This window comes from Gossypium hirsutum, chromosome A03 (assembly GCF_007990345.1).
Source record: "Gossypium hirsutum isolate 1008001.06 chromosome A03, Gossypium_hirsutum_v2.1, whole genome shotgun sequence".
Taxonomy (NCBI): Eukaryota; Viridiplantae; Streptophyta; class Magnoliopsida; order Malvales; family Malvaceae; genus Gossypium; species Gossypium hirsutum.
In genome coordinates, this window is record NC_053426.1 from 98,429,537 (window position 1) to 98,451,539 (window position 22,003).

General features: G+C 34.1%; 6 protein-coding genes across 11 annotated transcripts; 4 read left to right on the forward strand and 2 right to left on the reverse strand.

The window, feature by feature from the left end:
• Positions 1-244: 244 nt before the first annotated feature.
• On the reverse strand, positions 245-2,481 carry LOC107887687 (uncharacterized). The gene is made up of 6 exons (XM_016811926.1): positions 2,096-2,481; positions 1,763-2,053; positions 1,504-1,682; positions 1,347-1,462; positions 959-1,235; positions 245-519 (listed from the first exon to the last, which is right to left on the reverse strand). The coding sequence occupies exons 1-6, from the start codon at positions 2,479-2,481 to the stop codon at positions 245-247; spliced, it is 1,524 nt and encodes a 507-aa protein (XP_016667415.1).
• A 6,181-nt stretch (positions 2,482-8,662) lies between these two features.
• Positions 8,663-9,730, forward strand: LOC107887688 (ISWI chromatin-remodeling complex ATPase CHR17-like). The gene is made up of 4 exons (XM_041099512.1): positions 8,663-8,984; positions 9,058-9,131; positions 9,289-9,557; positions 9,638-9,730. The coding sequence occupies exons 1-4, from the start codon at positions 8,789-8,791 to the stop codon at positions 9,657-9,659; spliced, it is 561 nt and encodes a 186-aa protein (XP_040955446.1). The 5' UTR covers positions 8,663-8,788; the 3' UTR covers positions 9,660-9,730.
• Positions 9,731-9,847: 117 nt separating this feature from the next.
• LOC121203346 (probable chromatin-remodeling complex ATPase chain) lies at positions 9,848-13,548 on the forward strand. 3 transcript variants are annotated; one of them, XM_041099518.1, is made up of 10 exons: positions 9,848-10,010; positions 10,083-10,114; positions 10,222-10,298; positions 10,375-10,438; positions 10,775-10,889; positions 11,506-11,596; positions 11,754-12,891; positions 12,958-13,083; positions 13,161-13,250; positions 13,367-13,548. In XM_041099518.1, exons 1-6 carry the CDS (start codon positions 9,848-9,850, stop codon positions 11,523-11,525), a joined length of 471 nt encoding a protein of 156 aa, XP_040955452.1. In that variant the 3' UTR covers positions 11,526-11,596; positions 11,754-12,891; positions 12,958-13,083; positions 13,161-13,250; positions 13,367-13,548. The 3 variants fall into 3 exon arrangements, with proteins under 3 accessions (XP_040955452.1, XP_040955458.1, XP_040955451.1); XM_041099524.1 differs by having other exon boundaries at positions 11,754-12,858; XM_041099517.1 differs by having other exon boundaries at positions 12,805-12,858.
• LOC121203484 (CBL-interacting serine/threonine-protein kinase 9) lies at positions 12,261-13,489 on the forward strand. Its single transcript, XM_041095399.1, has 5 exons — positions 12,261-12,392; positions 12,805-12,858; positions 12,958-13,083; positions 13,161-13,250; positions 13,367-13,489. The coding sequence occupies exons 1-5, from the start codon at positions 12,261-12,263 to the stop codon at positions 13,487-13,489; spliced, it is 525 nt and encodes a 174-aa protein (XP_040951333.1).
• Positions 13,549-14,943: 1,395 nt separating the features above from the next.
• Positions 14,944-18,540, reverse strand: LOC121220202 (WD repeat-containing protein WRAP73). Of its 3 annotated transcripts, none has more exons than XR_005917374.1 (7): positions 18,287-18,540; positions 17,458-17,747; positions 17,127-17,234; positions 15,876-15,971; positions 15,509-15,639; positions 15,307-15,419; positions 14,944-15,189 (listed from the first exon to the last, which is right to left on the reverse strand). XR_005917374.1 is itself a non-coding variant. In XM_041099533.1 (3 exons), the coding sequence occupies exons 1-2, from the start codon at positions 18,401-18,403 to the stop codon at positions 17,517-17,519; spliced, it is 348 nt and encodes a 115-aa protein (XP_040955467.1). In that variant the 5' UTR covers positions 18,404-18,540; the 3' UTR covers positions 17,006-17,234; positions 17,458-17,516. The 3 variants fall into 3 exon arrangements, 1 of the variants encoding a protein (XP_040955467.1); XR_005917376.1 differs by having other exon boundaries at positions 17,127-17,339; XM_041099533.1 differs by lacking the exons at positions 14,944-15,189; positions 15,307-15,419; positions 15,509-15,639; positions 15,876-15,971 and having other exon boundaries at positions 17,006-17,234.
• A 2,150-nt stretch (positions 18,541-20,690) lies between these two features.
• LOC107888081 (uncharacterized) lies at positions 20,691-21,731 on the forward strand. 2 transcript variants are annotated; one of them, XM_016812244.2, is made up of 3 exons: positions 20,691-20,924; positions 21,039-21,090; positions 21,187-21,731. In XM_016812244.2, exons 1-3 carry the CDS (start codon positions 20,864-20,866, stop codon positions 21,629-21,631), a joined length of 558 nt encoding a protein of 185 aa, XP_016667733.1. In that variant the 5' UTR covers positions 20,691-20,863; the 3' UTR covers positions 21,632-21,731. The 2 variants fall into 2 exon arrangements, with proteins under 2 accessions (XP_016667733.1, XP_016667732.1); XM_016812243.2 differs by having other exon boundaries at positions 20,696-21,090.
• Positions 21,732-22,003: the final 272 nt, after the last annotated feature.

Genomic DNA, 22,003 nt, shown 5'->3' on the forward strand with positions numbered 1-22,003 from the left:
CATATGACGCGTTGCTATACACTACGAAATCTTTACCGGGTTTAAGCTGTATCAGAACCGGAGCCTGAGTTAAAGCTGTCTTGAGCTTCTCAAAGCTCTCCTACTATGCGTCTGTCCAAACAAAAGAAACTCCCTTACGTAGTAACTTAGTCAACGGCGCTGCGATCAACGAGAACCTTTTTACGAAACGTCGGTAATATCCTGCCAGTCTCAAAAAATTACGGACCTCCGACACATTCTTCGGCTATTTCCAATCCAACACACCCTCAATCTTACGATGATCAACATGAATTCCCCCAGCAGACACCACATGTCCCCAAAAGATTACTTCCTGAAGCCAAAACTCACACTTAGGGAACTTTGCATAAAGTTGTTTCTCACGAAAGATCTGCAGAACAACCCTGAGATGCTCATCATGCTCGTCCTCAGACTTAGAGTAAATCAAGATGTCATCAATAAACACCACTACGAACTGGTCTAAGTAGGGCTGAAACACACGGATCATCAAGTCCATGAATGCTGCTAGTGCATTAGTCAACCCAAAAGGCATAACCAAAAACTCGTAATGTCCATATTGAGTCCTAAATGGTGTCTTATGTACACCGGCCTCCTTAACCCTTAACTAATGATAACTTGATCGCAGATCGATCTTGGAGAACACAGAAGCCCCCCTGAACTGATCGAATAAATCGTCTATCCTTGGAAGTGGGTATTTATTCTTAATCGTCAACTTATTCAGCTGACGATAATCGATACATATTCTCATCGTACCATCCTTCTTCTTTACGAACAGAACAGGTGCTCCCCATGGAGACACGCTAGGACGAATAAATCCATGATCTAACAGCTCCTAAATTTGAGCCTTAAGTTCTGCCAGCTCCTTCGGTGCCATTCGATAAGGGGCGATAGACACAGAAGCTGTACCAGGAATTAACTCAATCCCAAATTTTTATCTCACGACTTAGAGGCAATCCGGGTAATTCCTCTAGAAAAATATCTGGAAAGTCGCTCATAGTACGAATATCATTAACCGTAGAGTCCACAGAGTCAGAAACACTGATATAGGCCAAGAATACCTTACATCCTTTCCTCACCAACTTCTTTGCCACTAACACAAATATCATATTAGACAAATAATTCTGTCGTTCACCAATCACGACTATCTCGTTATCCTTATCGGTCCTCAGAACAACCCTTTTTTTAGCACAATCCAGACTTACACGATGCTTCACCAACTATTCCATTCCCAGAATTAAGTCGAACTCCCCAAACAGAAGTTCCATCAGATCAGCCAAAAATATCATCCCTTGAATTTCCAACGGAACGTTTTTAAACAATTTACTAACCCCAATAGACTGTCCCAACGGACTCACCACTGAAATCTCACTAGAAGTGCTCTCATACGGTATTCCCAAAGTCTTAGACACAAAACATGCAACATAGAAATGTGTAGAGCCTATGTCTATAGTGCAACATAAAATACATAAAGAATTAAAAACATACCCATGATGACGTCTGGAGCATCTCTATCCTCACGAAAACATGCAGTATAAAAAAATGCAAGTGGCCTCACCTCAGTCGGCCCAGTACCTCTACTTGGTGCTCTCTGACCTCGACCTATACCGCTACCATCCATAGCCTGTCCTCGGCCCCTTAGGTGGTTGCTGTACCCCTCTCGACAGCTGTACAGTCAGCAACCGGAGCTTGCATCTAATTACCCCTCAGTGGACAATCCTTAACTCGATGCTCAATCGACCCACACCTTAAACAAGCCCCAGTAGCTCTCCAAAACTCGCCCGGATGGTGTCTATTACAAAGCTGGCACATCACCACCCCAACAGGAATAGCAACAGTAGGTCTAGCTCTCACGGGCCCATTAGTCCTGGCCTTTTTCTTAGGCCTCCACCCCACATTTGTAGGCTCAAAATCCCTTTTAGCCTTTCCTTTTTCACGGTTTTGGCACTCAGAGCGCTTCACCTCCTCGACTATATTGGCCTTCTTGACCAATGCGGAAAAATTCCGCTCCCTCTGTGGAGCTATCAAAACTCGCAGACTATTGCAGAGACCATCATCAAATCAGACACAAGGCTCATACTCGATTGCCAACATGCCCCTCGCATAACGGCTCAATCTAATAAACTCAACCTCGTACTCAGCCATAGAACGGTCACTTTTAGTGAGATTTAGAAACTCACGTCGCCTAGCATCAGTGTAGCTAGCTCCCACGTACTTATTTTGAAAAATGGTCTTAAACAGATACCAAGACAGTCGATTGGGCTGAGTGCCCTCCTTAACGGTCAGACACCATTGATACGCCTCATCTCGCATTAATGACACTGCCTCCTTGAGTTTCTGCTCATCAGAAAAGTTTAGATTGTCCATGATACGCTCCGTGGCCTCCATCCAGTACTTAGCCACACTCGGAGCAACTCTAGCGATGCCTCTGAATATCTCAGCCCCATTCGACCAGAGTCGTTTCATAACCAACCCAAGGGCCTCCAGATCCAGTATTAGCCCCAGCGACCCTCTCTAGAATTTGCAGCATGGCCTGAGACAGTCGTCGTCCCCAGCTGCACGGTCCTAAGACTCAGCACCAGCCTCAGTAACATGTGACACCGACGTCTCGCTAGTGTCCAAATTAGGGATCGTATCAGATGCGAATGACTCAGCTTGAATTCTTCTACGGCCTCTACCTCGGTTTCTAGTACCTCGTCCACGAGTACCACGTGTGCTCATCGTAACCATCGAATTAATCTGTGTTTAGAAGTTTTATGCACATCAGAGTACAGTTTCGATAATTATTAGTAGATATTTTATGTAAAACAATATCAAAGTTTCAGAGTCAGTTATCGCGAGTAATAAGCCCACTACAGTTTTCTATTTACACTACCTAAAGTGTTTCAGTAACGTACTACCCATAGTAATCTCATAACTCATACACAGTATTTCAGACAGATACAGAAAAAATTTAGTATAAGCATACTTTCAGACAGTACATATCAGAGTTTCAGAGAACTTACAGGATTAGTGCTGGAGGCTCAATGTACCACACACTTGTTATCAAAATTATTTCAAATCGCTTTATAAAGCATTTATAAAAAACAAATTTTGAAACCTAAATCCACAGTCGAGTTTTGCAACCGGCCTCTGATACCACTAAATGTAACACTCCAAACCCGGCCTAGACGTTATGGCCGAATCTGGTGAAGTCACATGAGAACGTATTTAAAATCATGTTTACCCAAAAACCATTCTAGTCAACACCTTTTACTTAACTCAGAAAACATATATTGATTAATCTGCTAACATTTCTTAGTTCGCGGAAGCTTAAGAGCAAATAAAGTTACAGTTCCGAAATCCATAAACAGTGTTTCAAATTCTGAACTTAAACCAAACAGTCTGAAACCAGAAATTACATAATTACTCCCAACTATAGCAATTAAAATAATAAAGCATTAAAAACCTTTAAAACTAGAGTTTATGAAGCAGTGGTCACTGTCGAGCCCTCCGCTGTACCGATCCGCCTACTGCTGGGGATTACCTAACAGACAAATAAAATAAAGGGTGAGTTTTCGCAAACTCAGTGTGTACATCCCCACAGTAAAGCATGCATGTAAATGGATAACAGTCAAGCAGTCATAATTGAGCCTGAGCTCCTAACAGATTCGATGTAGGCCTTAGCCCACTTAGAGCAGTATCAGATACATTCGGGCATTAGCCCATACAGACATACATGTATATCAATTAGAACAATAATGCCCACCAACCCTGTATACCAATTTTGTCCAACCTTACACCATGTAGGGATAAAATCGACCCACCCAGCCTTGCACACCAAGTATGAGAATAAAATCAACCCATCCAACCCTATACACCATGAGGTACTGTAAAACGACACATATTAATAATTGTAGCAAAGCTGCCAAATAAGTGGCTAAAGAGCCTTTCAGTCTTCATTCTCTTCAATATCAAACCCAACCTAATGCAATGCAACATAAATAATGTCATGGCAAGCTTTCAAACAGTAAATAGATTATGTGTTCTATACTCAGATTAGATCAATATTTATACCCATGCTAAGTATAACATGCTAGCATACATCTCAATATCATATCACAGAACAGAACCTAAATAACGCTTACTGACCCCTTAACAGGTTACAGTCAACTAGGTTGACCCGTGCAACCTTCTAGAACAAATCAGATTGCCAGGCTCACACGCCCATGTGGCCTGTCTGTATGAGCCCGCACGCCTGTATGGCTCACACAGCCCAATTTGGCCTTGCCCGTGTGGATCACACGGCCTGGTCCAGATTTTCATATGCCCGTGTGAACCCATACGCCCGTGTGGCCCACACGGCCTAATTGGTCTAGCCCGTGCCTCACACACGGCCTAGCCAGCCTCACACGCCCGTGTCCGTCGTGCCCGTATAGGACATGCATGGCCTGGCTCGTCGGTCACACTACTGTGTATCACCATACGGCCGTGTATCGCCACACGGCCTCCACATGGGCAGTCCACATGCCCGTGTAGCTCAACAGTTTCGATTTTAGCTTTCATTGAACCCCGTTTTCTATGCAATCGAAGTACACATCTGGTTTCAATTGAAGCCTAACGCAATCCCGAACACTCTAGAACCTATTATTGTCAATCGTGAGCCAAATTTTCAATCTCTTGATTCAAATAATTCAGAATAGACAAATCTCAAAATGAGAAATCTACTTACCTTCAACGAATATCGACGATTACTCGCTATTTAGAACCCCGACTAGTGATTCACAGAACCTTGATTGTCCCCTAAACATAAAATTAAATCCCTCTTAAACGATCTCCAAAAGAAACTTCAAAATTTAACAAAACCATACTTACCGAGCCGACGGAACTGCTAGCAGTACACCAAAACTAATCGAAAGAAAGAAAATATAGGAGAGGGATAAAAGGAATAAAATTTTGGCAGTAAGGAGGTTTGGGAAAAAAACGGTAGAGAGAGCCAAAAAGAAAACAGGTTAGGCAAACATCTCATACACCCTACCCCCTTTAGTGTTTTAATCCAACTTAAACGTCTGCACGACTTATCAGTAAAATTAATGCCACACTCACGCCTCGAACTCGAGATCTCAAGCACAATCCCTTGCCACTTAACCACTAGACTAGCAGGCCCATTCTGTTAAGTTCCTACCAATAAATTCTTATAAGCCCACTAACCAAAAGTCAGACTTTATCCAAATAAAAACAAAATTTTTAGCCCAAGTTATGGCTCGAACTTAGGACCTCCCCAACTCACCCCAAAGCACTTAATCACATAAGCAGGCATATATTTGTCAAAAATAGGACAGAATACAACAAATATTCCAAAAGTGAAAATTGAAAAATTTAGGGCGTTACATGTTTAATGGTTAATAGATATGACATTGTACTTTGATTATTGACTTGGGATTTTTAATTGATTAAGTGAATTGGTAAAGTTGTTGTTGAATACATGCCTATATATATATTGATATATGGTTTGTTGGATCTTAATGAATTGGTGACATTTGACATTTTGTATAACATTGTTAGGCAAGCTTGAATTGGTTAGAAAATGACATTGGATGTTAGTTTGGATTGTTGTTTGTGATGGGCCCTATGACATATTGGTTAGAACTAGGCAAATTGCATGTTTTGGTATGATTTGAACATGTTGAATGATTGGTAAATGGTATACTTGTAGCTTAATTAAACATGAAACATTTGACTTGTTATTGAAGGTACATTTTAGGTCACATCGGTTGAAACACAGCCTGACACACGACTGTATGCCATACAAGGGTCTTGGCACACCTGTGTGCTCTGTGTAATTTAATTTTCATTTTGCACACACGGCCACAGTTAGTTGCACGGCCAGAATACACAGCCGTGTGTCTCCTTCCATACGATTTTAGTTTTCACACACAGTTGAACAACACGACCATGTCTCATAGCACACACGACCTAAACTTGTCACACGGTCTGACCACACGGCTGTGTGACCCTTGTTTTCTATTTTAAATTAGTCCCTGCTTGTTTTTGAATTGATTTTAAAGTTTCATAACCTCGATTTAAACCCCTTTTTGTATGAAAAGCATGATTATTGATTAATTATCTATTGATGATTAATTAAAGATAAATTTTTAATTGAAATAGCATGTGTATGTCCTGTTAATTGATGTAGCATCTTGTAACCCTAATCCCTTAACTCATTAGCAAAAATGAAATCATTAAAATAGCCATTGACCCCAGTTTTGTTCACCACTCCACCTTTCCTCTCATCACCAAAACATAAATTAAAAATAATAAAATAATTAATAAATCTATAAAGTTATTGAATATAATGGAATAAATTAAAATAATAAAACATAATTTTTTATTTAAATAAATATATATTTATAAATAAATATGATTTTGTTTTTAATACGATGATCGTTAATAATTTTAAAATAATTTTTATAAATAAAATAATTAAATGTGTAACATTAACATTATATATAAAAAGATAATATCAATATATTGATAATCTAATCTATAATTTATAGATGTATTTATTTATTCTTAATTTATACGTCAAAACTCAAAAGAAAATAAATATATTTTATAATTACACTAAAACTAATTTTTTTATAAATATTAACTGTTTCTAATCAAATAGAAATAAATTCTAACTCGATAAATAATATAACCCATTTTAAATCTATAAAACCAATAATATAATAAAAAATAATTATAATTATTTTATTAATAATGTTTCCGTTAAATCTTGAATATAAATTTATGTTCATAACAACTGATTAATATAAAACAATTATATACTAATTAAAACTAATATTTAGTAGTATAAATATATGCATTAGCAAAATATTTTCATTCAAAATAACATTTAAAAAATTACTACAAAAATCATATTTTAGCATTATTTAATAGGTTTTGTTTCTATCAGAAAAAATGTATGATTTATTATTATTATTATTTGAGATATTTGATTATTATTATTTGATATTACATAGTTTTAGTATTACTTGATTTTAATAATATTTACATAATCATGAATGTTGTTTTATCGTTGAATTATGAAATATTAAGTTAAAGATAATTGAGTATTCAAGGAATTATTCTTTGTAGCGAAATTTTGACTCATTCGGATCACACATTATTTATCTAATTACTCAAAATATTACTATTGGTTGTTTTCCACACTACAGGAAAATAGGTTTTTAGCGGCGTTTTATCAAAAAACGCCTCAAAAATTGTAAAACACAGAACAATAGCGGCGTTTTACCAAAAATGCCGCTAAAAACAGAGCAATAGCGGCGTTTTTTTGTTAAAACGCCGCTAAAAGTCGGAGCAATAGCTACGCTTTCGGTAAAACGCCGCTAAAAGTCGAGCCAATAGCGGCGCTTTCGGTAAAACGCCGCTAAAAGTCGGACCAATAGCGGCGCTTTTGAAAAAACGCCGCTAAAAGTCATATAATCCTTAAATCCCTAACCCCTAAAAAACCATGAACACTAATCTATAATCCTTAAAATACTAAACCCCTAAACACTAAACTATAACTTTTAAAACCTTAAACCCAAAAAAATCACATGGATGTTGATGTGTATATACATATATATTAATGTAAAAGCTTATGTTCATAATAAATTATGGAAGCAATACTTAATATTGATTAAATTTATTTTTTGGTTTACAGTTTAATATTTAAGGTTTAAGGTCTATGGTTAGGGTTTTATGGTTTAAGGTTTAATGACCATGGGTATATAATATGTTAATCTCAAGTGAATCATATTCAATAATTAAATCCTAAACCCTATAATTAATTAGTGTTATCGATAATAGATATCTTGATTTTGATAAAAAAATATTTTATATATATTAATAAGGTGTTATATTGTTTAATGGATTGAAGGGATATTTTGTGGAAAATGTTTTAAATGATAAGTTTACCTTTAAATTTTATTAATAGTTTTTTGTTTATACTATTTTAATATTTATCTATACTGATTAATTAAAATATATATTTATTTATACGAACAAAAATTCTCTGCACTCATTTGTGTCTCCACGTTTTTTAATTGTAACTCATTTTCTTTTTAAAATATATATTTGTGTCTCCACGTTTTTTCATTTTCTTTTACACAATTATTGATATAACATCATTTTATATTTATATACTGCATGGATACATAAATATTTATATTTATTCAATATAAAAATATATTGATGTATTTATTTTTTAAATGTGTATGATTAAATCAAAATTAAAATTTCAACTATAGATTTAAACCACAATTAGAATTTCATGTCTACAATTACGCATTAAACCGAAATAAAAAATAAACTAAAAAATTAAAAATTAAAAAATTAAAAAATTTAAAAATAAAAAACTTAAAAATTTAATATTTAATATTTTAGTCCATATTTCAATTAAAAAGTTCAATATTCAAAATTTAAAAAAATTCCAAAAGAGAAAAATAAAAAAAAATATGTTAAAAATAAAAAAAAATTAATGAATAGCACAAAAAATTGAATTATAATGGCGTTTTTAGTGAAAACGCTGCAAAAAAAAAAAAATCAAAATCCCCAATTTTTAATTTCCCGCTCGTTAGTCCCTAAATTCCCCCAAATAACTCTCAAAATTTGCCCCAAAATTTCACATTTCCAGCAACATTCTTTGTCTCTGCATCTTTAGGTTCTTCGGCCGTTTCTCCTTCGTAGATTGAAATCAGATGTTGAGAAAGGTTTGCCTCCCAAAAAGGAAACTATCCTGAAAGTAGGAATGTCCCAGATGCAGAAACAGTACTATAGGGATTTGCTGCAAAAAGATCTTGAGGTTGTAAATGCTGGTGGAGAGCGTAAGCGTCTTTTGAACATTGCAATGCAGTTGCGCAAATGTTGTAATCACCCATACCTTTTCCAAGGTGCTGAACCTGGACCTCCATATACAACAGGAGACCATCTTGTTACCAGTGCTGGTAAGTTTACTTCCTGGAAGATATTGAATTCTTTGGTGCTGAATGAAAACTGACCTTAGTTATTTATTTCCAGGTAAAATGGTTCTCTTGGACAAATTACTTCCAAAGCTGAAGGAGCGTGATTCTAGAGTTCTGATATTTTCACAGGTACCTCTGCGGTGTCCATGAATGCGTTGGTTATTGGTCTATATATTTCCCTATGTTATTCTTCCATTTTAAATTTATTTACATAATTTACTTTTAAGTGTCATTTACTTTCTGGGTTTCTTCCTTACGATTTTGCTGTGGAATTTTTTGTATTCAGATGACAAGGCTACTGGATATTCTTGAAGATTATTTGATGTTTCGTGGATACCAGTATTGTCGAATTGATGGTAATACAGGTGGTGAAGATCGTGATGCTTCCATTGAAGCCTTTAATAAGCCAGGAAGTGAGAAATTTGTTTTCTTGTTATCAACTAGAGCTGGAGGCCTTGGTATTAATCTTGCTACAGTAGATGTTGTGATCCTTTATGATAGTGACTATAATTGGTCAAAAGAAGGAAGTTCAAGTGTTTCGCTTTTTGCACGGAGGTTTGAAAATTGTCTTTCATACTTGTTGAGAAGTTAGCTATAATAGGGTAACCTTATTTATTTTTTTAATCATAAAACAGTACACTATTGAGGAAAAGGTGATTGAGAGGGCCTATAAAAAACTTGCTCTAGATGCTCTGGTTATTCAACAAGGACGATTAGCAGAGCAGAAGAGTAAGAAGCTTCTTTGCAGTGCAATTGTTTAGCTTGATGCAACAATTCTTTGAGTCTATCTGGTAGCATTCAATTTCTTGTTTTGTGCAACTGTTAACAAAGATGAGTTGCTTCAAATGGTGAGGTTTGGTGCTGAAATGGTCTTCAGCTCCAAGGATAGCACAATTACGGATGAAGACATTGATAGAATCATTGCCAAGGGAGAAGCAGTGACAGCGGAACTTGATGCCAAGATGAAGAAATTTATTGAGGATGCAATTAAATTCAAGATGGATGATAGTATGCCTCTCTTGCTCCTTTTTTACTTGTGAATTCAATTTTTAGGCAATTAACATTGTTCTTCTTTTGTAGCTGCTGAATTGTATGAATTTGATGATGACAAGGTAAAAACAATACTCTTTTTTGTGCCTTCTGTTTGCATTTTGCTATGTTCGGTGCTTTAGGAGTTCCCTTTGTTAATGGCTGATTTTTGTTTTTATTCTTTTTAAAGGACGAGAACAAGTTTGACATCAAGAAAATTGTAAGTGAAAACTGGATTGAGCCCCCAAAAAGAGAGCGGAAGCGGAAGTAAGTTGGTTACTTCAGCAATCTAATTAAATTTTGCATTATTTGTTTTTTAAAGGGTGCTGCACTTGGCTGTTAGGGAAGAGTCTGCCTGGCATTTGCTGATGAGGTACTGTGCTGGCTTTACGGAACAGTCAAAGAGAGTAAGATTCTAATTTCCATTTCCATTTCAACATGTGCTTGAACCCCTTTGTTTGTTTTTGATAGAAACGTATAATTGTTTATAAGATTGAATAAAATCAAGTATCATCAGCACCCTTTTGGTCTGCGATGCCAATACAACAACTTCGCTACTCTGTGGCTTCAACTTCACCACTTTGTTTGTTTTTTGGTAGAAATATATAGTAGTTTATATGATTGAGGAAAATCAACTTGGAGCATCATGGAAGTTTTTGTAGTTCCTTATCTTAGTAAATCTTATGGAGCTAATATTTTAGATAATGACTGTGTGATTGTTCTTTTTCTTTTGTTGGATTCAGATGAGGACTACATACTACAATTCGCACCACCATTCAACCGATTGGAGACTCTACAAGCATAATCTTGCCTTGATGCGATTACTAATCACGTTGAACAATCGTCAGTTCTCATTAGGTTGGAAAGCCTTTATGTAGTTAAAGTCTTTAGGTTTATGTGGCAGTGTCCTAGCATACAATCTTGATCTTGGGTCTTGAAGTAACAGCTGTTGTTGGCTTTTTTTCCCTCAATTTCCTTTATGGATGCATCATCCTTATCTCATTTATTAAAGATAATATTTTTATTTCAATGAATTTGATGAATTCTTGTTTGGTTGCTAAGACTTCGTTAGTAATGTGACGTATGAGCTAAAATTCTTCGTTCAAAGATATTGAGGTTTATCTCTCTGATTAAGTTTTTTGAGAGCTTAAATTTCAAATTCAAAATAGTGTAATTTGTGTAATAAAATATACGTAAATATAACATTTATGTTTACTTTTTAAATTCATTAATATATACATTAAGCAATGAATTCAAAATTTAACCTTAATTTATACATGCATTTCAAATTTCAATTTCATGTTGAGGTTACCAATTATAGCATAAGTCATTTGCTGAAATTCTTGGTTAAAATTTCTTTTCTTAAAGGTTTTTTTTTTTGTTTTTTTTTCAAGGATATCTATTGTATGGTTAAGTAAATGTTAAGTGTCGTGGTAGTATGATTTTCATCAATTATTATTTTATTTTTCTGCAGGAAAATCCCTAGAGATTTGACAGAGGCATCGGTATCGGGTGCATGGTTGTCCATTGCAACTGCATTGGCTATGATATTTTTATTTGGAATGGTAGGCAGCTTTTCTGTTCTTCAACTTCGGTCTGATTTGACGTGGTTGGTGTGTAGAGTTGATTTTTTTTTATCCAAACAACATTTATCTGACATATTTTTATCTCAGTAGTCGTTGCCATTCCCCTTAATTATAATTTTCGATATATATTTTGCAGGAACTGAATAAATATTTAACAGTCAGCACCTTGACATCTATTATTATTGACAATAGTTCTGATGGGGACTTTTTACGCATTGATTTTAACATCAGGTGCATTCATTTTCTGTACATTGAATTCATCTGATGTTCTCATTAGGTTGGAAAGCCTTTATGTAGTTAAAGTCTTTAGGTTTATGTGGCAGTGTACTAGCATACAGTCTTGATCTTGGGTCTTGAAGTAACAGCTGTTCTTGGCTTTTTTCCCCCAATTTCCTTTATGGATGCATCATCCTTATCTCATTTATTAAAAATAATAGGAATAAGTTGAGGTAATCTTTGTCCTGTGAGAGTTAGCCTTGTACTTTGACAGGCATCATCATGTTGCATGTCATGGTTGTTTGTCCGGTCTTGTTTAAAAAGTTAAAAAATGAAGAAGAAAGAATAGGTTGAGTATATCTATTAGTGTATATATATATACATTATATGTGAATGTACATGTACATGGATGATTCCTGGCTGAACTATGATAATAGCTGTTTATTGCTACTATATCGAAGGTCCAAGTGAACTTCATGTCAAATTAGAAGCAGAGGGATTTTTACTTTGCAGATCGAACAGGTGGTTATCCACTGTTCAGTGCTCTGCGACATGTTCTGTCAGTTCTGGACCGCGAAGCGAAATATTATAGTCATCATGAATTTCAAAGTTAATATTATAGGCAGTCTAATTTAACATTGTAGTAAACATTATATTTGATAATTTTGGATACGATATATAAGAAAAACGATTAAAATACAACATGATATGAACATCTGAAACAATAATTTGTATGGCGAAAATGGTAAAATTTCCATATTAAGAAGATATGATGGAATTCGTATGGCGAAACGATAAAATTCATTTATAAACCAATAATTTGTATGGGAAAATGGTTGAAACAGATGGTCAAGGCATTTAGTTTGCAGTAACATCTTATAAATGTTAACTATCAATAATAGGGGAAAAGATAGAAAGCTCCATGTCTAGTAGTGTAATCTTTTGTTTTCTTTGACACGTTGAAAATGTAGGAGGATGGGTTGCTTCACACTACTTGCGGGACTCCAAATTATGTTGCTCCGGAGGTTTTCACTCATGAACTCAGAAAATAATTAGCTGTATTGCTGCAACTCTTCTTTTTTTTTCCCCCTTTTTATTCTGGTATCTGATATTTTTATTTTCAGGTGCTCAAAGATAAAGGTTATGATGGTACATCATCTGATATTTGGTCTTGCGGAGTTATTCTCTTTGTTCTCATGGCTGGTTATTTGCCTTTCGATGAGCCAAGCCTTATAGGCTTGTATAAGAAAGTAAGTACCCTCTAGATTTGGCCAATCTGTTTAGATGAGAACTTCATTAAAATTGTTTGTACCTTGATAAATTTCAGATCTGGGAGGCTTCTTTCAGCTGTCCATCATGGTTTTCATCTGGTGCTAGGAATTTGATTAAGCGTATTCTTGATCCAAACCCTCTTACCGTAAGTTTCAAATTCAATTCATCCTATGAAAATTAGTGATTACATGCAATCTTTGATCACAGTATAAGCTTTAGCGCGTGCATTTTGGTTGAAATTCTGCATGTTCTTTTTGGCAGCGTATAACTATTCCTGAAATTCTACAAGATGAATGGTTCAAGAAAGGGTACAAGCCACCAAAATTTGAGCAAGATGAGGATGTAAATCTTGATGAGAATATCTTATATTTTACATGGTTATGATTTATGTCCTTATTTCATTGATATATTTATATTTAATCTAATTTTTATTATTTATTTTAGTTTTGATTCTAAATTTTTATTTTTATTTTAATATTTTTTAGTTAAAATTTTAATAGAAAATTTAATTTGATAATGAATTTTAATAGAAAATTTTTATATTTATATCATGGATATTATTCTTCTCAATATTTTGATAATGAATTTTAATTTTTTTTTATATTTTTCATGATTTTAATTTTTTTTAAAATTTTATTACCTTTAGTGGCGTTTTTAGGTAAAGCGCCGCTAAAGGTCATGTCCTTTAGCGGTGTTTTTTGTGGCGCTTTTAAAAATGCCGCTAAAGACCTTAAAAAACGCTGCTAAAAGTCAATTTTGTTGCAGTGCCAATTTTTTATTTTAATCTCACAATTATTTTTCAAAATTAATAGATTTTTTATTATAAATTAGACCAATTGTTATTTAATTAGAAAATATAGATATTTAAAAATTAAGGGTACGTTTGGTTCGCTGTATTGGATTAGAGGTGTATTGGATTAGAGGTGTATTGGAATAGAGGTGTAATAGCAAATCAACTGTTTGGTTGAATGTAATGGAATAGAGGCGTAATAGTAATCTTGTGTTTGGTTGAATGGAATAGAGGTGTAATAGCATAATGGAAAAAACTAAAATGACTAGAATACCCTTAGCATAAATTTGTTTTGGTAAATGATTATTGTTATTGTTATTTAAATTTTAATAAGATTATTAATATCAATAATAAATAATTTAATCATATTTAAACATAATTATTATTAAATATATTATAATTAAAATATATAATTTAATAAAATTCTTAATAATCAATATTCTTATATGAATTTACTCAAATCATAATATATGATACTATAAAATATAAATTAACATAATTATTATTAAATATATTAAAATTAAAATATATAATTTAATAAAATTCTTAATAATCAATATTCTTATATGAATTTACTCAAATCATAATATATGATACTATAATTTACTCAAATTCTTATATGAATTTAATAAAAGATCATTTGAAATAATTAATATTAAAATTAACATGTAACTGTTTGTTACTCATTCTTTGTTTCTTATTCTTTTTGTTTTGATCATGTATCAATCATTTAAACCAAATGCTTGGTTGTATTGGACAGTGTTTTATTACTTTATAAATGCATGATTTTATATACACAAATACATATGTATAGGAAAATTATCTGAATGAATGGTTAATATTTATTATCAGCAAAACTTAGTATATACACACATAAATTAAGGTAAGATAATTAACTCGATATCTAGCTTGAGCAGCTCGAGTTTGTCTAAACAATACATCAAAACTTTTTATTTTGAAGCTTATAAACTTAAACAGCTTAAGTGTCTTATTTTTCATTATGCTATAAAGGGAATATAAATAAATACCAGAATTTTGATACGAAAAATTGCAGCAAGCAAAGCAATATCCTGCTATTAAACTCACTATAAAATATGTAATATAGCAAACAAAGATCTCTCAACTGATCTTTAATCTTTTTAATCATTTGTAAATAAAAGAAAAAATTACAAAAAAGAACAACCTGCAGAATGTTTGATGACAAAAACTAACAAAAATCCATGATTCAATATCAAATTCAAGGTGCATTCTCCTTTTTCAGCTTAGCAAGTTCTTGCTTGATGACTCCAGACCTCTGCAAAACCGTATTACAGCTCGTCAAGCTTCGATTGAAGTTTTGAGGAAGTGCTTTCAAGAAAAGAACTCTGGTATAAAACGGGTAGACACAATAGGGGGTGTATCGGAAACTGACCTTGATCTTAGCCAACATAAGCTTGAACCTATCAAAGTCGTTGAGAGATGCTCTTCTCTTCTGGACAATCAACTTTCTACCCCACGAGCTACTTTCCCATTTGTTCTTAACATCTATAAGTTAACATAAGAGTGATAAGAAAGAAAACATATCTTCAAGAAATAACATTACAAATGCTGGTGAAAGCTGTCGTCGTCCTTACCAGCCTTCTCCATAGCTTCGATCAACCCATTTGTTCTTGGGAACACGTAGAATGTCAATTGTGATATCTGTCAATGTAAGCCTCTTGAAGTTCATTTGGCCTCTTACCATATCCGGGACATCAACAAGTGCCTGCCACATTAAAAATAGTCACTTCTTACACGCACATCTCCAAATAACACCTATAGGACTTCAACTAGACTAGTTGGCTGATAAAGGAACATTGATAATTGAGCAGACCATAATCCAAAGACTAAAACCAGCAAGATGGGTTAGTAGAAAAATTATGCAGCCAAAATCTAATGGTCACATTAAAGACATGTTTAAACCCTTCATATGACATGTGATAAAGGAAAGGGCTTTCTTACATGACCACAGGTAAGTTTGCAGGCAATTGCATGACTTGCTTCATGCAAGAATACTGTAATGAGCTTAAAAGGCAGCAACAGCACTGTTCTCCATATCTACAACAATCAGGGGGAAACATTAGGTCAATCCATTTAAGCAAACAGAGGCAACCAGTTCAAATTCCAAAGAATGCTGTATCTTTTAACAGAAATTCAACTGCAGTGAATCCCCCTAGAAAACTCCTAAAACCTTGGCATCCTCATCCTTATGAACAACTTATGAAAATTGTTGTAAATGCCATAGCATTTATGAGTTCCTTATGAACAGATTTACAACAAGTATTACAAAAGTAAATCACAAATGCTCCAAGAAAAGAACCCAATTTCCTTCAACGTGCAAACCAAGAAACTATTTAAACTGAATCTATTTCGTAATTCAAATTACCATCAATTTTCTTGGAAGTAAGTGAATGCAAATGCATGCAGGAGATAATATCAATGGAGAAGCAGATCGAAGAAACATTCTAAAACAGAGGATTAATTTGCTTCCCTCGATTGAACTCCCTCAAATTGAAAGATCTTCAGAAACTCATTGGATTTTTCCATGAAGATTATACTGTTGACTTCCCAGCCTTAAAGATTCTTGAGATAGAAAACAGTCCAGACTTGAAGGCATTCATCCATAAATCTATCAACAAATATAACCCTACTGGTGGAGTTTTGTTCAACGAAAAGGTACTGTTTTTAACGCAGTGAATTGTACCTTATTTCCATTTCTCTTGTTATAATTAACTCTTCTAATCATTTCTTCCACAGACATGAATACTGACATCAACTATAGAATGAATAACAATGATCTACTAGATGAATAGGACAATTCTAAAATATGACACACGTCCGGCAAATCGAGTAGTGACATAGGTGGTACTATCCCACATTCTAAAAAGTATTAGGTTTCCTATGGTCCTATATTAAGTTTGGCCTTGCCAGTCATTGGAAATTGGATTTAAATCGGATGCTTTAATAGTCACCAAGGGCATTCATCAAGCAAAAGGGCTGACACGTCTAGTGGTAGGGGTAACGTGGAAAGGAGAGAGATTATTTTCAAATTAAACAATATTTCTCGAATAAAATAAAATGTACTGCAAGATCATTGTGCTAATTAGAAATAGAGCATACTAAATTCTTTGCACTCATATTTTGTGTCACTTATTATATGGTATGAAAAACATAAAACGTTTAGTAAATCTACATCAATTCGGTAAGACTTACCAATTCCTTGTTTAGGGTTAGGTTTGTCTGCAGGAGGCTTTTGGAAGGGAAAAGTAATTGGTACTTTCATAACCTCGTATCTAACTTTGAAGTGTCCGCCTGGGGCATCTGTTAGTGGGGCATATGAACCATATTAAATAACTGATGGGCTGCAATTCACGTATTGAAAATGACTGGAAAGGCAGGCATGCAACAGCATTTAAGCTTAATAAACTGTATACAAAAGAACAGAGCACTCAGGTCCTAAACAGTCGAGCACAATTTCAATCAAGCAGTACATCAAATTAATGAAAAGTCAATAATAAGAGATATAGAATCTCACTATCCTTACCAGAGCCTCCCATAAAGTCATCGTCCAAACATAATCCAGACATATCAAGTTGCAACGGCTCATCTACCTCCTGCCAACTCCGAGGTGGTCAGTATGTGACGGCTATCTGGGCTCCATCTTGCATAAGCAATACCAGCAGGACCTTCATCTATTTTGCATGTCCATTCGGGTTGGGTGAGTGACCATGCCTGTATCATGGGTCTTTTATAGAGACCACAAAGAATGTACTCAGAATCAAGTGCCCATTCAATATAGCTTATCTTGTCCAAGCAAGAAAACAACTGCACAACCTGCAGCAATTTGAGTAAATTTACCGTTTGGAAATACAGGAAATGTAAGCTGTGAACCTCAAAAATGACCTTTGCATGACAATAAATGCTTAGGCAAATTCATAATTAATTTGCAAGTTTTTTTCATTGAGAGGAGTGTTTCAATGCTAAAAGATAAATTTTGCTCAAATAGTTTGTGATTTCACAACAGACACAATGCCCAAAGAAACAGAACAAAGATCAAATCTATTAGCTTGGTCTAAAGAGTGAAGCAATACAAAGCAAATAGGAAGCATTAGTAATCGAATCTGACTAAAATGTTGTCTAAATAAGCACAAGAAGATCTAATCAGAAACTAAAATGAGGTGAATCTACATAACTAAAATTTGAATCAAGCATACAATTCATTCAAAAAAACCAAATCAAAACGCACCCAAAAGAAAAAGAGAAACGCATTTTATCATATCAGTCCTCTCCTTCCTCGCATTTCATCAGCAAACAAAGAAAGCAAATGAATTGGGAATTAGAAGAAAAAGAAGGAAAAATTGAAAATACTGTACCTTGAAGGAGAGTGTATCCCGAATCATAAGACGGTAATCGACAGCAACCGCAATGTAACGAGCATTCGGTGAAAAACAGCAAGGACCCGTTTGTTTATAAGCTTCAGTGAACTCCATTTTTACCAAAATAATCCTAGAATTTTTTCCAGATTTAGATTGAATGAAATTCAATGAAGACGAAATCCCTATTTCCTTGGTTTTTCCATCGCAAAAAAAAATAATCAGAAAAGGGGAAACCGATTACATGCAGAATCAGCAGAGTGAAACAAATCTGGAGGGGATTAACTTGCCAACAACGAATTCGGCAGAGGTTAGAAGGAACAGAAGAGAAACGGGGAAGCAGATGGGAGGGTATAACAGGGATGGTAAACCTATGCGGAGCCTAATCTGAGCAAATGGGGTGTATTAGAAATCGGTGGATTTCACCGATTAAGTTAGTCCCGTATTACAGCCGTAATAGAAAAACCACGAACCAAACAATGGCATAGAGGCGTCTTAAGTAGGCCCCACCGATTAGGGGTGTATTGGCTATGCCAATACACCCAACCAAACATGCTGTAAATATATAAAATCAGAAAACTAATATTAGAGAAAATAGTTACTTAAAATTAAAAAACTATAATTCCGTTGAGAGTAATCATTACCAATGGAATTAATCCTTATTTCGATGAGCGCTCACTTTTCAGCTTGGACTTGTACAATATGTGGTAAGTAGCTTCTTTATTCATTTATTATGTCCTCCATAAAAACTTCCACTAATAAGAGATAATTTATATTAATTAGCATACATTAATAACAGCACTTTTCTTTCGCCACTAGTTTTATGAATCCAAGCTTTCCTTCTGTTGACTGCATCTATAAAATGTTGATCACTTTTGTCCAATATTCCCATAGAAAAATCCCAAAAATATAATTATTTAGAGATTTCGGTTGGTCATATCTAACCAAATTGGGGGTTTTCAAATGTTTTTATTCCTAGTAGCCTACTAAAAATGGCTAATCAACTCCCTCATAATTGCTCAACTTGGGGTTATTTATTTTGCCTAATTTTTAAAAATGAATTAGGACCTTCAATTATTAGAGAAGGACTACAATTTGGTGAGTTGCTTAAATTTTTGTGAAGTGGTGGAGTGAAAGTGAGTAAACCAGAGGCCACTAATGGTTTTGATTAATTAATGGCTTGAAATCACAACTTGATTCTCTTTGTCTGCCTTATTTCACTTGTCATGGTTTGAAGAGTTCCAGGTGCCATCTCTCTGCAGAATGCAGCTGCTATATGCGTAATGTGAAATAACAGCAAAAGGAAAGATCAAATGGGGCCCTATTTTGGATATTAGTAGAGGAAATGTTTTTTTTTTTTTTTATTTTTTAACATCATTAATCAATAAAAACCATTAACAAAAATAATACAAAGAAATGATATATAATATAAACCAGAAATATACCACTATAAATATATACACAAATGTCATGTCAGTAGAATAATTTAAAAAAAAAATGACAATAATTGCAATATTAAAATAATTCAAAAACAAATAAAAAAAACTCATCAACTTAATCAAATCACTAATATTTGCATCTTAGTTTCACCATCATCAAATTCACTTGACGATGAATACCAATCAACCAAGAAAAACTACCAAAAGCCCCAAAAAGAACCATTGCATCAATGATGCACAAAAAGCCAAGTTTTAAATAGCCTATCCTCCTCTCATTATTTCTAATCTATCAGTACTACTATAATCTATTATGATAAAGCCTTTTGAGAACAATTTCTAATAAATTTGGTGGCACAATTATATTGATAAATATCATATATATACACCAAAAATGACTAAAAATTATATATATTTTTTAAAAGAAGTAGACGGGATAAAATAAAAACTATGAAAAATATAGACAAAATAAAATTATAAAACTAGTGACAAAACTGCATAATGTAGACTAAAATTAGATACAAAATAAAATTATAAAGAAAAGAAAATATTGTAGAAACCGCGACCAATAATCAGTAATCAGTCTGAAAATCGGCCGCAAAATAAAGATTAAATTAAAAAAAAAATGAGTGGTTAGAATTTTTGTATGAAAATGACAAAATTAGAGCATAAATATATTGAAGGTCACATTGTAAGATGTATCTAAGTCAGGTTAGGATACTGAAGTATTTTGGAATCATATCTCGGCAATCAAGGATGATGATTCCATGGATTATACAAAGGATGTTTATAGAGTGAGTGGTGCAAAACAAAGAAATTGTTTGTGAGTGGGGAAAATATTTATACATATTCAATAGATTTAAGTCTAGATAAAAGACTTACAAACGACCATTTAACCAAATTTTATTGCAATAAGTTAACAATCCAAAAGTTTTAAATATGCCTATTTTATATGTACATCCTGACATTTAGTGATATTTCCAGCTTCGCCTTTTATCTTTGATATTGTTGTTACATGTCAATGTGAAATAGCAGCGAAAAAGAAAGGATAAAACCGACATTCAAGTGAAATTTTGTTGGTTATATAATCCAGACCTATGCCACTCTTGTTAGACAACATCAAGCAAAATAGGGAAAGGAAATGGAGAAGTTGCTTCTCTTGGTAGTGACAATGGCGGCTACCATAAGTTATCTAAGTGCAGGTAAGTTATTGGTTCTTTCAGCTGCTTACACCTTTGAATCCCCATCATACAGTGTGGTACACTTAGAATCTGATTTTGAAATAAGATTATATAAGGAAATCTCCTGGATGTCAGCTCTTGTCCATGGAACTTCCTTTCTAAACTCCACCAGAGATGGCTTCCACAGGTTTCCCTCTCCTATATTCCCATATAATTTTCTCTACCGAAGCTGGGACGTTCATCAACTTCTTACCTTAATTTTGTTCTATTGCTTTTGGTTCAGGTTGTATCAGTATCTTCATGGGGCAAACCTTAACTCCACCCATTTCTCCATGACTAAGCCCGTCTTAACCAGCATTAGCCCTTCGCACCATGGGTCATCGTCTTCCTTATATACCGTAAGGTATTACTTGCCTTCAGAATATAAATACAAGTCCCCTCCGCAGCCCTCCGCTGAATTGAATTTGCAGTTGGACAAATGGAAGAGTCAGTGTATTGCGGTGAGAAAGTTTCCGGGATATGCTAATGACGACAACGTGGAGAAAGAAAAAGATGCTCTGGTTTCAAGCCTTACAAAACGTTTGCCAGCGTTAATGCAAGCAGTGGAAAATAACCTGTATTATAACTACAGCATTGCACAGTACAATGCTTCAAAACATCGCACTGGGCGCATAAACGAGGTATGGATGGACGTATCGGGTTTCACCGCCGAGGGATGTCTAGTCTAGCTGTAAAAAGTTGGAACTTAGAAGCCATAGCTATGTTGTAAGATAAGTGAATAATGGTGTTAAGTAGGAAATAAATTTGTTGTTTCATTTTGATTTCTCACCATAGGGTTCCATAGTTGGAAGTAGCATTCAATAAACCAGTTTATACTAAGAGTGCATGTAAAAGTAATAATAATAAAAGAGGAATATGATCATGATGTGAGATTGAGCTTTTTCATAAAATTATTTGTATTGATTTTATATTTTTATAAAAGGCTGACTTTTCTAAATTTAAATTTTGGATTAAATATTTAAATCATAATATAAACTTAAAAAGGGTTTAGAGTTTTTTTTTATTTTTTTTTAAGATAACGCCATTATTAAATTTTGGAG

Coding starts and splice junctions, on each gene's coding strand:
- LOC107887687 (XM_016811926.1), bottom strand. CDS start 2,481: ATGAAACGACTCTGGTCGAATGGGGCTGAGATATTCAGAGGCATCGCT. Junction 1,236..1,346: donor CGTTGGGACAGTCTATTGGG/GTTAGTAAATTG, acceptor GGAATGGAATAG/TTGGTGAAGCATCGTGTAAG. Junction 520..958: donor ACCCGGATTGCCTCTAAGTC/GTGAGATAAAAA, acceptor ATGCACTAGCAG/CATTCATGGACTTGATGATC.
- LOC107887688 (XM_041099512.1), top strand. CDS start 8,789: ATGTCCCAGATGCAGAAACAGTACTATAGGGATTTGCTGCAAAAAGAT. Junction 8,985..9,057: donor CCATCTTGTTACCAGTGCTG/GTAAGTTTACTT, acceptor ATTTATTTCCAG/GTAAAATGGTTCTCTTGGAC. Junction 9,558..9,637: donor GTTTCGCTTTTTGCACGGAG/GTTTGAAAATTG, acceptor ATCATAAAACAG/TACACTATTGAGGAAAAGGT.
- LOC121203346 (XM_041099518.1), top strand. CDS start 9,848: ATGGTGAGGTTTGGTGCTGAAATGGTCTTCAGCTCCAAGGATAGCACA. Junction 10,299..10,374: donor AAAAGAGAGCGGAAGCGGAA/GTAAGTTGGTTA, acceptor CTTGGCTGTTAG/GGAAGAGTCTGCCTGGCATT. Junction 10,439..10,774: donor TTACGGAACAGTCAAAGAGA/GTAAGATTCTAA, acceptor TGTTGGATTCAG/ATGAGGACTACATACTACAA.
- LOC121203484 (XM_041095399.1), top strand. CDS start 12,261: ATGATAATAGCTGTTTATTGCTACTATATCGAAGGTCCAAGTGAACTT. Junction 13,084..13,160: donor TTATAGGCTTGTATAAGAAA/GTAAGTACCCTC, acceptor GATAAATTTCAG/ATCTGGGAGGCTTCTTTCAG. Junction 13,251..13,366: donor TTGATCCAAACCCTCTTACC/GTAAGTTTCAAA, acceptor TCTTTTTGGCAG/CGTATAACTATTCCTGAAAT.
- LOC121220202 (XM_041099533.1), bottom strand. CDS start 18,403: ATGGAGTTCACTGAAGCTTATAAACAAACGGGTCCTTGCTGTTTTTCA. Junction 17,748..18,286: donor GGGATACACTCTCCTTCAAG/GTACAGTATTTT, acceptor AAATTGCTGCAG/GTTGTGCAGTTGTTTTCTTG.
- LOC107888081 (XM_016812243.2), top strand. CDS start 20,864: ATGGAGAAGTTGCTTCTCTTGGTAGTGACAATGGCGGCTACCATAAGT. Junction 21,091..21,186: donor ACCAGAGATGGCTTCCACAG/GTTTCCCTCTCC, acceptor CTTTTGGTTCAG/GTTGTATCAGTATCTTCATG.